The 13,296-nt window shown below is 53.2% G+C and overlaps 3 protein-coding genes across 3 annotated transcripts; 1 reads left to right on the top strand and 2 right to left on the bottom strand.

Annotated features, from left to right (window-relative positions):
- Positions 1–4,815: 4,815 nt before the first annotated feature.
- Positions 4,816–5,283, bottom strand: J4E82_009012 (uncharacterized protein; the record flags this gene model as incomplete). The annotated part of the gene is made up of 2 exons (XM_051735242.1): positions 4,816–4,915; positions 5,084–5,283. 2 exons carry the CDS (start codon positions 5,281–5,283, stop codon positions 4,816–4,818), a joined length of 300 nt encoding a protein of 99 aa, XP_051584996.1.
- A 1,493-nt stretch (positions 5,284–6,776) lies between these two features.
- Positions 6,777–8,368, top strand: J4E82_009011 (uncharacterized protein; the record flags this gene model as incomplete). Its single annotated transcript, XM_051735241.1, has 3 exons — positions 6,777–6,958; positions 7,208–7,304; positions 7,781–8,368. 3 exons carry the CDS (start codon positions 6,777–6,779, stop codon positions 8,366–8,368), a joined length of 867 nt encoding a protein of 288 aa, XP_051584995.1.
- Positions 8,369–8,952: 584 nt separating this feature from the next.
- J4E82_009010 (uncharacterized protein) lies at positions 8,953–10,980 on the bottom strand (the record flags this gene model as incomplete). The annotated part of the gene is made up of 4 exons (XM_051735240.1): positions 8,953–9,774; positions 9,828–10,112; positions 10,166–10,621; positions 10,672–10,980. 4 exons carry the CDS (start codon positions 10,978–10,980, stop codon positions 8,953–8,955), a joined length of 1,872 nt encoding a protein of 623 aa, XP_051584994.1.
- Between the last annotated feature and the right edge of the window lie 2,316 nt (positions 10,981–13,296).

Here is a 13,296-nt window from a genome sequence, read left to right as displayed (position 1 = left end):
ATTAAGATATAATGTGACGTTAGGACTGTGGTGTTTGATTGTCGCAGTAGAGGCTATGCGCATGCTTTCGCGGAAGGGAACCTTGGAGAAAATTTTTACGCGCGAACTTGGGACAACTAGTTTTTCTGATGACCGTAAGACGAAAAAGTGACGGTGAAGACGAATAGTAGTGAGGTTGTTTTGCACATGAAAGGGAGCGAAGGGTCTTTGCTGAGTATCAAAGAGAGAGGTCTTGGAAATTCGGCGCGATGTTCCTGAGCGCGGTGTCAAGTGACAAGACGACCAACGGGACAAGTCCTGGCTTAATCTAGGTAACCCACACGTGCGCTGTAGTTGATCAAACGCTGAGCTTGAGGTATAGAATAGATGATGGACGTCTGGAGATCTTCCTGTTGCTATTTATGCTTCTTCGGCCATCTTTGAGCATTCGTCAAACCCTAGAGAGCGGTAGATGTTCTAGCCACGAGGACAACGGTACTACCCACCTTTCCTCCCGAGTGGTGAGAGTCTCGCTATGGGCAGCAATTTTGAGTTGTCTGAGGTAATATCAAAACGTCTGAGTCCTCCTGTACAACGAAGTCGGAAGCTACGAGCCTACGGGAGGGGGAGTCTAGGGACGCGGCTTGGTGAGGGATGCGGATGACACTTTCTAGAGTAGTACAGCTCTTCAGCTAGGTCTTCCATTATAGGGGAAGCTGAGGTCTTCATGCGAAGTGTTCCGTAGTGTATCTGTATCTGACACGTCGCGCGCCGTGGAGTGGATAAACAACGTCTAGCTGTGTGGTAAAGGTAGATAGGGTCATACAGAGACATTCAAGGGCTTTGCCGAGTCCCACTATAGTCACATCACCCTCGAAGACCTCGATAGTCGATATATAATCTGTCTTCAATTATCTATGTCGTGCAGTCTCGTAACGATCTTCTCCGTACCGTCAAGCCCGCTGCATGTGGCTGCAAGCGCGATTCTGGGAGGTTGGTAGCTGTCCAGACCCCTTGTCTTGCGCTCCGATATTGAGATTCTTTGTGGGGTAAGCTTCGAGCCTCCTTCAATAACGCTGCCTCAACCACACCACCAACACGATGACGCTCAACACAACCCCTCGCTCGTTCAAATTTACGCAGCTGGTAGAGCGAGCTCATGTGAACAAGATGGCGAGGTGACGAAGCTTCGTCAGTCGCAGTGCCTCATGGTGCGCGTTTCTGGGATTCAATTCTCCCAACCAAGTGCCCACGCCGCTTCAACACCACCACATACGGACCATCACAAAGGTAGTGGCAGAATCACCGTGGATCTGATGATCTCTGGAGGAGCTTCATCCGCCGCAAGGTCTCTGCCATGGTCGTGATCGACTGTAGCTTTGCTGGCGGCTCGAAGCGGACTCCCGACGCAAGCTCTGTCTTTGCTAACAACCCACAACCACAACGAAGGCAATGACAAGTTTTCTCGCAAGCTTTCTAGCCTCCTCAGCAAGTCCAGAGCAAGCTGTCGATGGTATAGAGGCTCTTTTGATTGACTCGACCTGCGACATCCTCGCCAGCCAGCGCATGGACGCTGACATGCGCGACAAGCCCAACTTTTGACCCCTCTGACCCACACCAACCACAACAGAACCGATGAAGAGCACTACCCTGTTGCTTGGGCTTACTTCGGTGACTCGCGTACGTTTTACGACATCCTCATCAGCCTTGACTGAGGAGGCTTCGCCGGCGCATCGAGGCAGACCCCCGAAGCATTGACATCGTAACCCCTCAATCATAACGACGAGAGCTTCGGAGATCGACACACCTACATACACAAGACTTTGGACGGAGGGCTGCAATCACCCGGCTGCCCTGTGCCTGGCGGGGTCCGCGGCTGCTTCGCTGGCAACCAAGGGGCTTTTCGGGAGGCAATCGTCACCCTGCCATGCCATGCGCAGCGATGACGAACCTGGCGAACGTGTCTCTTCAAACACGCCTGGAATCAAACCGAGGAAGCTGCATGAAGGCCGCTGCCGTTGCCCATGTCAGCGCCGCGTCCAAAGTCGGTAGTTTCGGCGACCTGCTGAAGCGGACTTCCGCCGACCCAAAGACAAGCAATAGCCACCACCACGGTAAGCAACATTGGATGAACATGTTTGAAAAGCATTGGCTCTACATAGCAGCGCCTTGTCTCCTTGATCCATACAGGAATCCTCTTCGTCGCTGTCGTACTGCCCAAAACCCGGGGCCAGCAAGCACCCGATGTCGAAGCAAACAATCCTTGCTGCATACAATGCCTCGAAGCGACGAGCACAATCAGATATCTCGATCTCGGAAACCTGTCCTCAACCCCGCGAATGCATACCCCGTACGTACAACATTGCGAAGCGGTCGAACCTTTACGGATGCGTATTGACCCACGACTGTATGAACCGTCTGCAGCACGTCCCATGACAAATCGCCTGTACGTCGATGACACACTTCTCTTGCGATGTCTCAAATGGTGGGAGACAAGGGGATATGCACAGCAATATCGCGTGCACAAAGCATGTGACATCTTGTTAGGGAGAGGTACAACAGCAGACATGGGTTCACCTGAACGCCTGACGCTATTGATGGTGGCAGCATCTTTACAGATGTATCGAGATCTGACACCTGCTCGATGTGCGAGTACTCCACTGTCGTTTCCTAGGGATTTGCCTCCAAAGCCGCAGGATACACTACAGGACATATTCAAAGCTGCTTTCGGTTGACGCTGCTCTCGCAGGCTCCTCGTGCTTCGTCAGGAACCATAGGAGCCCTCTGCGGATTACTCTTGCAATTTTGCACCAGCAGCATAACGGTCCTAGGGTTGCTACGTTGGCGCGCCGAATTAACGAAATATGCGGATGTTGTAGGGATCCATCTCCGTCGTCACAGCACTCGTATGGTGCTTTTGATGCTCGTATTATGAGTGGCTTTGGCCCATGACATCGAGCTCGACGGATATCCCAGTAATTTGGTAAAGACTACCACAGAGCATCAAACTTTCGAGAGCCATGGCGCCTTGAGAATAACGATCGTTGTCGTCTAAAAGCTGCGTTGATCCCCAGGAAGTTGACGACCTTGAGCTACAGGGCGCGCTGTAATATGCCGGTACTACCGTAGCATAGACGCAAACCTCACAGCAACGAGCGACTGAAGACGAACTAAAGGAGCACGGAGTTAGTCGGGTCATCAGTAACATCATTGTTCTGAGATGTCATGGTTAGTGGCAACTTTTGCACTGTTACAAGGCATCATCGCTGGGAGTTAGCAAACACGAAAGACATCTGCTCTGGTTCAAATCGGCTACGGTGCTTTCCGGCCCACTTGCAAAGCAACGCTTTCGCCCTCAGCGGTAGACATCTTCTCTGATATTCTCACTGTCGTTTTCGTCTTCGGCTAGATAATAAGATGTGCGTTCGGTACGGCACTGAAGCTCCAAGCTCGGCGAGCGTCATGAGCGATGCAGAAACATTCAATGCGCAGCTTTGAATCCGGCATCCATGCTGGAAAAGGTACCCTCATAGCAAGTTTCTTACTAGTCGCACTTCGTGATGGCATTGGGTCCAGTCCAAGACGGATGTCTTCACAAGCGGTCATCATTCTAGTGGCTGAAGATTGCTCCTTCTCAACAGCAGTGCACAGTCTTCCAGTTGACGACACCAAGAGTGTCTCAACTTCGATCTGGATATCTTCGAAAATAGTAAAATCTGCATGCGTTGCAAGACCAGGCTGCAGTTTTCGACATCCGAACGTTGCCGTACCCGCCTTTGCGCGTTCCAAGCAGAATGGCCAGACGTACGCACTAGTCGTCCACGTTGGCTTCGACCAGTTAGGTTCAGTCAGTTCCGAGGAGCGCTGGCGCGGGCACACGCCATGTCTTTGTGGGCGACTTCCAGAAAGTGCGTATACGATCCTTGTCCACGAACCCGAACTCAGAGCTGGGTTGAGGCTGTCAAACCGCCACACTGGGCATTGCTCACTCAACAGGGTGTCTAGTCGTCCATACGCGGACTTGCGCGCACCCCTTGACCCCGGCGGCACCATCCCTGCAGCTTATGGTAACTTCAAGTCTACTCGACCCTGCCCGACGCAGATGCCGTTCGACTAGGAGTTGTTTCCGGAGGATAAGGGTCCAGACGCTTCCCAGAAACTCGTTACCATGCATAGCATCCGCTATGTAATGATCTGCGGCGCGAGGCGTCTGCAGCTAAGCATGGCGCTCGATAGTGTACCTGATTTGACTCAGGGGCTCGGTACTGGCCAGTGTGCGCCATCTTCGTCAGTCTGAACATCAGACGACGCTGCCGACGAAGCCGGATACCACCCTCCTTCTTGCAACCACATCAACCGACCATCCGTGTCTTCTTCGGTTATCGCTCAAGTCTTATCGCCGTACAGGATGCTCGCTACCGGCCTTCGTGGCGGATGAAGTGGTGGTGTGCTCAATGATGACGCCGCAGACCGCTGCGCTGGTCGCAACCATCATCGAAAGAGCTAAGCCGATCACCTCCGTGTCGTCGTACGAAATCGTCTCGTTGACAGCCACGGCTCGTCCGTCGTGCGGACCGTAATAGGTCTTCGAAGACCGAAATATTCGCTGTCGATGGTCACGCCCGGCTGGCGGATGAGTTCTGTGTACACGATTGCCTGCTGTGTCAGTATGGTCATCACAGCAAAGGAGAAAGTACTGCGCTTCTTCATGTTTCCGTTTCTAGGGCTGCCTGCTCTGCTGCGCCGTCGTCGATGTCCATGGCGTCGCCGTTTGCCCCGTTGGCCTCGTCTGGGTTCTTTCCTGCTCCCCGCTTCGCCGCCCGCCAAGCTGATCCTCTATGCGAAGTATGCTGCTGGGGTTACGCCAATCTGCTGAAACTTCTGTTGAAGTTCGCGGCGGTCTTCGTTGGCGGAGGAGTCGGTAGTGTTGGTGTTCCTGCGTAGCCTGTTAGCTCGTTTTGCGCAGCAAACATAGAACGCTGCCCCTCAGCAATAGAAGAGCGCGGATGTCTTCGCAGGATTACTGGCTGTAGATCAGCTAGCCACAGGATAGCTGTAGCCTCGTGGGGTGCCGTTGGTGACGCTCTTCGAAGCCGGAACGTACCTTGTGCCCTTCCGAGCTGCCTCAACAGCTCTCAGGCGACCATACTTGATGGCGTCCTTGTCCTTCTTGGACCAGATGGCCCAGAGACCTCCCACGCGCGTGTAGGCGTCGCGGAACAGCCACTTCACGCCGCCGTCCTTGACCCAAGGTTTGTAGGCCTCGGTGATCTCGCAACAGACCCGCTTCTCGCAGGGCGTCATCTTGTTGGCTTCTGGTGGCCGAGTGGTGTCTTGTAGAGGTGTTTATGTGCTTATGGTATATGGCAACAAGTAGGATCGTGTGTGATGCTGGTGTCGCTGGTAAAGTCGTGGAAGCCAGCTGCTACACCATAACGGACTTCATGATACGCTGCCATGGCCCGTGCGTACCACTCCGAGATTCTGCGTCCTCGCAGTATCCGCCAACGAGCGAGATCAGCGTGGTGCACGCAGCCAAAATGGCATCCTCAGGAGCTATACAGTCACTCCTGAGGAGGCCAAGTCGTTGCCCACAAATCGGGGCACAGCATACAACTGCAACGATCGGGGATGGAGAGGGAAGCTTTCAAAACATCAAGTTAGCTACAAGTTCAACAACGAGAACACAAGATTTGCGATAGCAGAGCCAGTTAGACGCCAAAAGTCTCTTGGATGATGATCTCTTAGACTTTGGTAGGGGACGTAGTATCAAAGCTGTAGATGTTCATCCTACATACACGGTGTTGCGTGCTCTAAGCCTGAAGCCCCTGAGATAGGCCTTCACAAGGGTCAGGAGGCCTGGCAGCTCCTTCCTCCACAACACGATGAAGTGTCACGAAATATGGGTCATCATGTCATAGAGGTGTAAAGAGTCAGCCTGCTTCAGAGCTCGCTTCTTACGCTTCATCTCTTCCCGCCTCACTTCAAATCGGCTTTTGAGCGACATTTTGCTCTGCCAACCCGATACAGCGGCATTTCATTAGTCGAGAGGCCGCTGCAAGACGTCAGTATAGCTTTCGGGCTATCCTTTGGGTTTGCTGGTGTTTCCCAGTAGCTGAGAAGGGAAGGAAGGGGTCGTTTACTGCACACCAAGCCTCGAGTCTTACTGCATCGCACCGACTCGCAGTCATTACAGTCAAAAGAAGTCTTGCTGAGGATTCGCACGGCTTCGTAGGCATTTCTGAATGTCTTGCCATATTGTCGGTGCTCCCCAGGGTTGTGTGGTATGTCAGTCACTCTTTCAGACAATATCTACGCCACCAACCCTGTTCACGCGACCTTTGCACAACGTCAACCACGGAACCTACGAACTGTTGGAGCCAGAACCAGTAGGCAGAACACAGATACCGTAAGATTTAATATGGATATATCAATACGGTTATGTCAGGGCGGAGCCGATATCGATCATCTCCAGTTTCTGGTTCAGTCCCAGATGTCCTTTACCGGTCAAGATTTCGTAAGGGCACTTGTGCCAGCACGCGAGTCTTTCACAACATCTCAAAATGTCTCATCATTCCACCAGTTTCTTGGCCAGGGAGCCATCATCAAGAACAACAATCAAAACGCAGGGTGTTTAAGGTGATAAGGGCCAATACCGGCGGCACGAAGCTAAACTTCCCCTTGCCGACTTCGCCACTGTCCAGGGTAAGGACACTGGCAAAATCAGGAGTTCGAAGGCCAAATCACCTTGTCAGTTTCGGAGCTCCTCAGTCATGCAGGATACGCACTCTGCCGGCATGGACTTCGACTTCGACAAGCACATCAAGGAGATGGAGGCACAGAACTACGAGGAGGATGTGAAGGACCATGCCGAGTATGACTTCGTCGGTAACGACTCACATGAGGATCTTCTTGCTTCGTCCGAGGCTGATCAAGCTGCCACTGCTCAGCTTGCCCATTCAAATGCTTCGCCACGCCGGTGCGGCTTGGGATAATGCCTACAATGCCGTCGATACGGCCTACGACGACGCACGCCGAGCTCATACACCCTCCTGGTTCGTCTGAGCACTCCTGGCTCAGCTGACGATTCCGTGTACGATATCATGACGCCCTCTCAAATACAAGAGACTGAGCGTATACCTTCATGTTGGTGTCATCCAACGACAAGATGCACCTCGTGTTCCGCATCGAGTTCGACTCGGTCGATGCTGCGCATCGAGCAATGCAGTATCCGCGCAAAGATCAGCCTTCGCGAACCTCAGAACCTACAGAACCTCTTGTCAATGCCGCGTGAATTCGACAACATGCGTGATGGTGGTTCTGAGGTTCGTCTGCATTTTTACAAGAAAATGATCTATTGTAATGTAGGGCGAAGAGGCACCATCTGGCACAGCAAGGCTCCTGCTGTATCAGGAGTCATTCCCATGACCCATATCACCCAGTACTTCCACGAGCACTCCGGTCAACTCGGCAAGAACGCTTGCCTCCTCCATGCTAAGCCTCGTCCGGTATTCACCCGTTGGATTCATCTTCCTCCTCGCAGCAAGGCCTCCAGGAAGCCTTTCCGCTACCAACTCATCTAGCTGCCGGCCACTTCCATGACCTCTTCGCGTTTTGTCTCGTGGTCATCTGGGTTGTCCTGCCTATGACGTTGATCAGCTACTTGACTCCATTTACCTCCATCTTTGCGGATAAAACGCTGAGTTGCGGAGACAGCTTCTATGGGCAGCCTCAGAATGCTACGGCGATGTTGGAATCGACAACATGCATGATTATGGTCTGGGCGACCAGAGCGCAATAGACCCTAGTACAGGGACTTGTTTTTACCTGCTGGGTGGTCAGAACGCAATACACGACGCATTGTCGGATCGACAATGGCAAAGACAAGTACGGCGACGATTGGGAAGAGTCATTCCGCAGCCGAATCGAGGAGGCTGACGATATCACTGCTACCGATATGATGCAGCATAAAGACGATGAGTTGGAAGGTTCTGTTGACTATGACATTCGCGACATGGGCAAGGGACTGCTCAAGCATCCCAAGGAGAAGCCACTGCCGGGTCCAGGTCAGCTCCTGGTCCTACTACTCGGAAACATGGCCTCCGGTTTCCCCAACTTGATGACGCCTTCTTCAGGTCAGCTCACGGGCACTATGGGATCAATGTACCTGACCACGCCGGCGTCAACTTATCCAAGGTCCCCAGTTACTCCTGGTCGCATCGGTCCTCCAAGCACCCAGAGGCTCGGCGTGACGTCCGCTACCATGACGCCACCACCTCTCGCCTCTCTACCTCGATCACACCAACCAAAGAGCGCTACGAGCCCTTTCAGACATTCCAACTGTCTAGCCCCTTTCCTCAAGATGAGGAGTCCTCCAGTAGCAAGCTGACTCCGAGCAAGAGGAGCAAGAAGGGCGAGAAGACTAGGGCTCGAAAGGCACTCAAGGTCAAGATTCCCGACGGCAAGAAGAATGTGGTACCTTCTAGTATGCTCTGATGCTAACCCACATTACTATGGGTGGTCAGAACGCAATACACACCATTGTACGCGGTCGGAACGTCATACGCACATCAAGGTCAGCTTTCCTTCTTTAGCTGGCAGTAGCCTTGGGGGAAGGAGTGCAGATGCGCAAAAGCCCAAGCACCAGCATCATCCCTTTCGTCAAGTCAACAGAACAAGTCACGATGCAAGAGAAGGAACAAGTTTGGTGATCAATGATCATTGTATTTGAAGAAAAGCAAGCATTAGGTACATTCAGTGTTCATCAGTGGCATCCATCATCCAGTCAGATCGTCTCAAACTGTCAATCATCCACATCTTGAGCAAATCGCTTCGAAACCGACCCAGAAGACATACACTCGATAGTGTGTGTCAAAAGCCATACCGAGCAAAGAGATGGAAATGGTGTAATCGTTGTGCAAGGCCTAGTCGGGACAGACGTTGCAACGATGCGCGACAGTGGGCAAACAATGTTTACCAGGCGCGGCCAAAGTGGTGGCGAGGAACTTGCTGGCCCATCGTGGAGAAGTGCTGGAGAGCAACCGGGCGCCAAGGGCTCATGATGCGACCAAGATGAGAAGGAGCACCAGCGACCTTGCCGACAGAACCTGGATGGTCGTGAAAGTACTGGGTGATATGGGTCATCGGGATGAAGTCGAAGCCGATAGCACCACGCTGACCGCCGCCGAAGGTGTTCAGGTACCAGGCCTCAATGTCACGCTTCTGATCCTCTGTCAAGCCGGCAAACTGGACAGGAGCAGCGTGCTGGTGCGCAAAATGCATAGCGGCCTGGATCATGTCGCGGGGGCTGCCACGGTCGTAAGCGCTCGAGCGGTTGCGGTATTCGGTGCCGGAAGAGTAGCCACGAGGAGGGTAAAGACCAGTGGAACGCGCAGAGTCCATCGAGCGCTGCAACTTCGAGATGTTGTCAGGACGAGGAAAGGGCTCCTCAGTGCCAGTAAGGCGAATCTGGTCCATCTGCTCTGCCGCGGCGTAGGTGATGATGAGACGAGGGCGGCAGAACGGGGTCTCCTGCATCACCGAGGAGTTCCGGAACTTCTGAACAAGAGCCTCGCGGCCTTGGATGGTCGCATACGAGATCTCGGCAGCCTTGTCAGACTTGAATCCTGGCCAGAATCGACGCTCGATGCGGTCGATGAGCATCAACATGCCGTTCGCGTCAGTAAAGTTGATGAAGGCATAGCCCACGTTGCAGCCGGAGTTGAAATCAATCCGTAAATAGATAAAGTCGTACGTGCCGAAGCAGGCGATGTCGATGATGTTCTTGAGGGCCATCTGCGAAAGAGGTTAGTCAAGGGTTCATGAAGATGATGGAAGAAGAGACATACCCAGTCGAGCGTGTTCGGAATGTTGCGAAGCATCACCGTAGTGCGGACGTCGCTGCCATCGAGGATGCGCTCACGGCGAACACGGTTGTGCTGATCATGCGGATGGTGGCTGGACCGATGCACGACCTGGTTGTAGGGGTTGGACCAAGAGCGGCGGGTGGGTGATGTATTAGTTCCTGGGAAGAACTGGCCCTGGTTGTCGATGCGCGGGAGGTATCGAGGAGGGCTCAGCAGACGCTCACCAAGCCAGCCGCCAACGTCGTCAGTGGTCCAGTAGAAGGACTCCTGTGAGAAAGTTAGAATGATTACATGGGAAGAAGAAGAGATGGAACACTTACATCAGCGTTCAGACCGTAGACCGGGTCTTTACGCAAAGACTGGATTGCTCGATGTGCAGCATCGACAGAGTCGAACTCGATCCGGAACACGAGATGCATCTTGTCATTGAGGGTGTCGACGTGGACGACATTGCGAACCGGGCCGAAGACCTTGGCGATGGTCTCAGTGTTCTTGGTAACGCTGTCGAGGTCCTCGGAGGTAAACTCCCAGATGGCATGATCAGGGTTTGGTTCAATCGACACTGACAAGGTAATTTGGCCTTCGCACTCCTTGACTTTGCCCGTGTCCTTGCCCTGAGCATTGGCGAAGTCGACGATCGAGACGTAGTTGACGAAGAGGCCGGCCTGGAGGAGAATGTCTTTGCCTTCGGCAGCATCGGAGACGGTGTCGTAACGAACATACATTGTCGAAGAGTGCTCATGTTTGAAGGGGATGGCATGCAGGAAGCAAGCATACTAGAGATGGTCAGTATGTTACATGATGGATGGAGGCAGAGACAACTTACACGCCTCATCTGAGACTGAACAAGAAACTGAAGATGATCAATGTCGGCTCCGCCTTGGACGTGATGGTACCGAGAGACATAGGCGGGATCACCCTGCAGGAATTCGTCGACGAAGGCACCCTCGATGTAAATCTGAGCTTGAGGAAGGAAGTTCTTGGGAACCTGTTGACCAGGCGGGATGGCGGTGAGCTGACGACGGTGATGCGGCTTGCGGTCAGCCTCTGGCGAATACACAGTAGGGTTGGTGCCGCCGAAGGGTGAAGAGGGGGGGCCATTGGCAGAGGATGATTGAGGGGAGTGATGAGACATGATGAGATGTTGTTGAAAGGTCTTGGTATGAGACAAGTTGTGAAGATGTAAAGGGGATGTGCAAGAGTTGGAAGATTGGCAAAGCTCAAGCAAGGAGTCTGTCAAGGTGAGGGTGTTGGTGTGTGGATGGGGGAGAAAAGAGGTGGAAGGAGCGAGGGGTGGGTTCTTTATATACTCCCATCGGCGCCGCAGCTCCAGCGGTCAGGTGATTGGCACTACTGCGGGCGACGGCAGTATTTCAGGGCAAAGGACTCATCACTCACGATATAGAGATGCGTACCGAAAAGGAGGTTGCGATGGACGAGCTCTGAGCGAACGTTGATGGACGAACCAAGACGAGTGTATACGGGTATCCTACAAAACCCAGTGAACCACCACCCGCACAAGACCAAGCTGGGCACGACGAGATAGCGCTTGTCGAGCTCTACAACTTCAGTTAGCCAAGTATTTGTGGCTCCAATGGAATTGAGGATGCATCTCAGTTGCAAAACAACTCCTGGGTTTGAAGTTCCCATACTTCAACCATTTCTCACCTATTGTGAGGCCCCACTCACCACTTTCTAGCGTCGTCCAAGACGTCTGACCGCTCTGCGGAGGGTGCCGGCATGGCAGGAGCGTCAGGCAGAAGTCTCCGCGGGTGGAAGCCGAAGGAAGGCGCAGCAGGAACGTGAGAGCGTGTGACGATGGCGCTGTAAGATGATCACAGCGAAATCGAGCTCGATAGGGGTGCTGTTAGCTGCTGTAAGATTCTCGTGGTTGCATCAGATCGCTATATGAACCTTTTGATGTCAAGAGATTCTCCAGGCTTCATTGACTGGAGGGTGGAGAAGTCACTCAAACACGCGTTGGAAGCATGATGATGGATCTTGCAATGGCTGTGGAGAGCATATGAGTCTGGCACATGCACATCGTGAGCTGCAACCGCGTAAGATAACGCGAGGCAGTGTGAGAGCGCGATGCTCAATCGCGAGCTTCAGCATGTCATCACGTCATTGGAAGAAGTTGCTGCTACTTGCGGGAGCCTCTGGGGAGTCCAAGTCATTCTGGGCAGGCACGTTGAAGCGGTGCCGCAAGAGCAACCTCAAAGCTGGAAACTCAGTGTCAACCTCTTGGAGATGAAGCAATCGCAGGAAAGCGACACAGAAGCTTGAGAAACCGAGCAAATATAGTCTCACCTCAGAAACTCCGCTGCCATGTGTGAAGTAAGAGACCGCGGCGGTGACGCTGGGCCCGCCACGTAGGCAAGAGGGGCTTCGAGCACGCGGGAGAGCTTCACAGAATTATGGGCATAGTGCTTTGTAGAGCTGAGGCTGAAGACTATGACAAGGACAGCGAGAAGCTTCACAACTAAAACGGAGATTGTGGGAATGCCGCTGAGCTTTCTGGGTAGGCAATTACGACTTCCAGCGCGCAAGCAACTTCACGGGAGTTCAGATAAGGGTTTTTGCATTTCTGGTGTGAAAAATGATCTCAAGCACGAAGGGCGGCTCTCCAGCAGAAATCTGGTCTTCTATAATGACCGCTGCTGTTCGTGGCGCTCAGGGATCACCAAAGGAACCGGAACTACAGAATCGTGGCTTGAGGCAATACCTGTGGACATCTGAGATGATGGGATTGTGATCACGTCCAGAGCCACGAGAAGTCCGGCAGCGGAGACAGCACCTGGTGGTGGAATCTGCCGCTGAAAGCGAACCGTGACTGCCAAAAGGGCCAGAACCACGCAGTCGCGACTCACAATAGCAGGCGCGAGGACTCTGGAAAATCCCGGCACCCAGAAACGTAGTTTGAACGGTACTATGCATGAAGCATTCACGACAAGGTCACCTCTCAGACAGCGCACCAGCAAAGGTCGGCGCGAAAACGAGGTCTAGAGGCCCTCGCGACTTCCTTCATGATGACCTGAATGGTCTAGGAGTGCACAAAGACCTCTAGGCTGTACTTTGGCGTCATGCAACGAACCAAACAACTCACAATCATTACATGAGCGACGCAGACAGCTCGTCTTGGGGCTGCCGAATGGCTCCTCCAGGGCTTCAACTCTAGGGTCTAGGAACTTGCGCAGCGAGACTATCTCGACCTTCAGCCTGGGACTGTGCAACTCTGAAAGTAGGCAGGTAGACCGCACGACAAAGCAACATAACCCCAAAGATGAGACTGCACAGTTCGAAAAGCCAGCAGCCGTTTCACGCTCCTTTCCTGCTAGGTGTTCGTCTACTTGTCCATATCCTTCGTCCACCGTCAGCGCCTTGAGTCTAACTGGCGGAGAAACTGAACTACGGCGCAGTAAGAGCATCACAATCAGCATCAGCAGACCGT

Source organism: Alternaria postmessia (genome assembly GCF_024291825.1).
Source record: "Alternaria postmessia strain BMP 2775 chromosome Unknown scaffold_80, whole genome shotgun sequence".
NCBI lineage: Eukaryota > Fungi > Ascomycota > Dothideomycetes > Pleosporales > Pleosporaceae > Alternaria > Alternaria postmessia.
This window is presented reverse-complemented; position numbering and strand designations above follow the sequence as displayed.